Source organism: Carya illinoinensis, chromosome 2, assembly GCF_018687715.1.
Source record: "Carya illinoinensis cultivar Pawnee chromosome 2, C.illinoinensisPawnee_v1, whole genome shotgun sequence".
Lineage (NCBI taxonomy): Eukaryota > Viridiplantae > Streptophyta > Magnoliopsida > Fagales > Juglandaceae > Carya > Carya illinoinensis.
Window position 1 is genome coordinate 26,879,432 of NC_056753.1, and position 2,958 is coordinate 26,882,389.

At 38.0% G+C, this 2,958-nt stretch overlaps 1 protein-coding gene across 1 annotated transcript; it reads left to right on the forward strand.

Moving 5' to 3' along the window:
* The first annotated feature begins 1,103 nt into the window (after window positions 1–1,103).
* LOC122301831 lies at window positions 1,104–2,205 on the forward strand. Its single transcript, XM_043113202.1, has 2 exons — window positions 1,104–1,668; window positions 1,928–2,205. Exons 1-2 carry the CDS (start codon window positions 1,104–1,106, stop codon window positions 2,203–2,205), a joined length of 843 nt encoding a protein of 280 aa, XP_042969136.1.
* Window positions 2,206–2,958: the final 753 nt, after the last annotated feature.

Here is a 2,958-nt window from a genome sequence, read left to right on the forward strand (position 1 = left end):
AAGGAGTTTGGGGGTTGGATGGATTGGAGGACAGAGTTATTTGTATGTTGGTTGGTATTGGAATTTATTCGATATGTTGTGTCTTATTGTATTCATTGCATGGAGCATGCATGTTCATGTTTGTAAATGAAAAATGGATTTTTCACATAATGGCATTCATGTACATGTGTTGGAAATGGAAATTGGATATTTCATGTAAATGTGGATTTTTGGGTGCGTGTGTATCATGACCGCAAGCCGAGATGAGGCATTATTTCGGTGGAGCTTCTCTGGTCACTCAGGAGCGAAAAATACTGAGTGACATCCCATGCATTGTCGTTGGATGACAACAGGCTCGGACGATACAGTAATGCTGTCGTGTAGACTTCTGACTCAGCCACCATTGGTAAGGATTCTTCCCCTGAACATGTTGAAACTGAGGTGAAAAACTTTCAAACACCTACACCTTTTCCTACAAGGTTGACCCCTATGCACAAAGATAAGTATCATGCTGAAATTTTTAAAGTTTCTAAACAAGTGAGAATCAATATACCTTTGTTGGATGCTATTCAACAAATTCCCACTTATGCAAAATTTCTTAAAGACTTGTGCACTGTTAAGAGAAAATTGAATGTAAAAAGAAAAAAAAAAAAAAAAAAAGCCTTTCTCATTGAACAAGTCAGTGCAATCATACAAAGCAACACTTCTCCCAAGTATAAGGACCCAGGTTCACCCACTATTGCCTGTATGATTGGAAATTCAAAAATTTGGCATGCTTTACTTGATTTGGGGTCTAGTGTAAATCTGTTATCCTATTGTGTTTATGAAAAGCTTGGCTTAGGGGAGTTGAAGCCTACTTCCATTACCCTATAACTAGCTGACAGGTCGATAAAAATACCTAGAGGGATAGTAGAAGATGTTTTAGTTTAGGTTGATAAGTTTTATTACCCAGTAGACTTTGTTGTTCTTGACATGAAACTTTCAACAAACTCCTTGTTTGAAGCAACAGTAATTTTGAGAAGGCCATTTATGGCCACTTCCAATGCTCTAATTAATTGCAGAAGTGGTGTGCTTAAATTAAGTTTTGGGAATATAACAATATTAGAACTAAATATTTTTAATCTATGCAGGCAGCCGAAGAAGTGGAAGAAGTCCAAGAAGTGAATATGTTGGACAGCATTATCTTTGAAAACTGCCCTTTATCCTATCAACTTTGTGATTCACTAATTGATTTAGAAAATATCAGTATGTCTAATGATGGGACTAACGAGTTATTTTCTGCATCAATTGTAGGAAACCCAGCTGAAGTACAATGGAAGCTAAAGTTTGAACAACTTCAGCCAGTGACAAAACCACTTAAACCTTCTGGAGAGCAGACCCCATCCTTGGACCTCAAGCCTTTACCAGCCCAGCTGAAATATGCATTTATGGGTCCTCACCAAAATTTTCCAGTGGTAATCTCTTCTCACTTAACTGATAGTCAAGAGAGAAAATTACTAGAGGTCCTAACTAAACACAAAAAGGCTATCGGATGGACTTTGGCTGATATTAAGGGTATTAACCCTTTAGTTTGTACCCATAAGATTTATTTGGAAGAGGATGCCAAACCAGCTAGGGAAATGCAAAGGAGGCTTAACCCCACAATGAAGGAAGTAGTCAAAACTGAAGTACTTAAGTTGTTGGATGTGGGTATTATTTACCCAATTTCTGACAGTAGATAGGTCAGCCCCATTCATGTGGTTTCAAAAAAATCAGGATTGACTGTAGTAAAAAAATGAAGAAAATGAATTAATACCTTCAAGGGTGACCACAGGATGGAGGATGTGCATTGACTATAGGAAGCTTAATGCTTCCACTAGGAAAGACCACTTCCTTTTGCCCTTTCTGGACCAAGTTTTAGAAAAAGTTGCAGGCCATGCATTCTATTGTTTCTTGGATGGTTTTTTAGGATATTATCAGATTGAAATAGCTCCTGAGGACCAAGAGAAAACTCCTTTTACCTACCTTTTTGGGACTTTTGCATTTAGAAGGATGTCATTTGGACTGTGTAATGCCCCAGCCACCTTCCAACGATGCATGCTTAGTATTTTCAGTGATTTAATTGAAAATAGCTTAGAGGTATTTATGGATGATTTCTCTGCTTTTGGAAGCACTTTTGAGAGCTGTTTAACTAACTTGCAAGCTGCTTTGGCCAGGTGTGAGGAGAAAAACTTACCGCTCAACTAGAAAAAATGCCATTTTATGGCTCAACAGGGTATAGTACTAGGGCATATAGTGTCCTCTAAGGGTATTGAGGTGGATAAATCAAAAATTAACACAATCTCCAAACTGCCTATACCTAAAATAGTGAGAGACAATAGGTCATTCTTGGGGCATGCAGGGTTCTATAGAAGATTTATAAAAGGGTTTAGTTCCATCTCTAAACCCTTGTGTAAATTGCTAATGCATGACAATGAGTTTGAGTGGACTACAGACCAGCAATCAGCATTTAAGCAACTCAAGGAGTTACTTACCAAAACTCCAATCATACAACCTCCAGATTGGACCCTCCCCTTTGAAATAATGTGTGATGCTAGTGAAAATGCCATAGAAGCTGTTCTTGGTCAGCGTAGAAACAACTTGCCCTATGTCATTTATTATGCAAGCAAGACCTTGAGTGGGGTCCAGAAAAATTATTCAACCACAGAGAAAGAGTTGCTTGCAGTAGTCTTTGCCTTAGAAAAGTTTAGAGTTTACATTGTTGGGTCACCTGTAGTTATTTACATTGACCATGCAGCTTTGAAATATATGTTGACAAAAAAAGATACTAAACCAAGACTGATCAGATGGGTGCTGCTTCTCCAAGAGTTTGACATTGCAATTAAAGACAAGAAAGGAGTAGAAAATGTGGTGGCTGACCATTTATCTAGGCTTTCCTTCACAGAGGCTACATCATATTTTTGACTCTTTCCCCCATGAAAATATTTTGTCAATTGAATC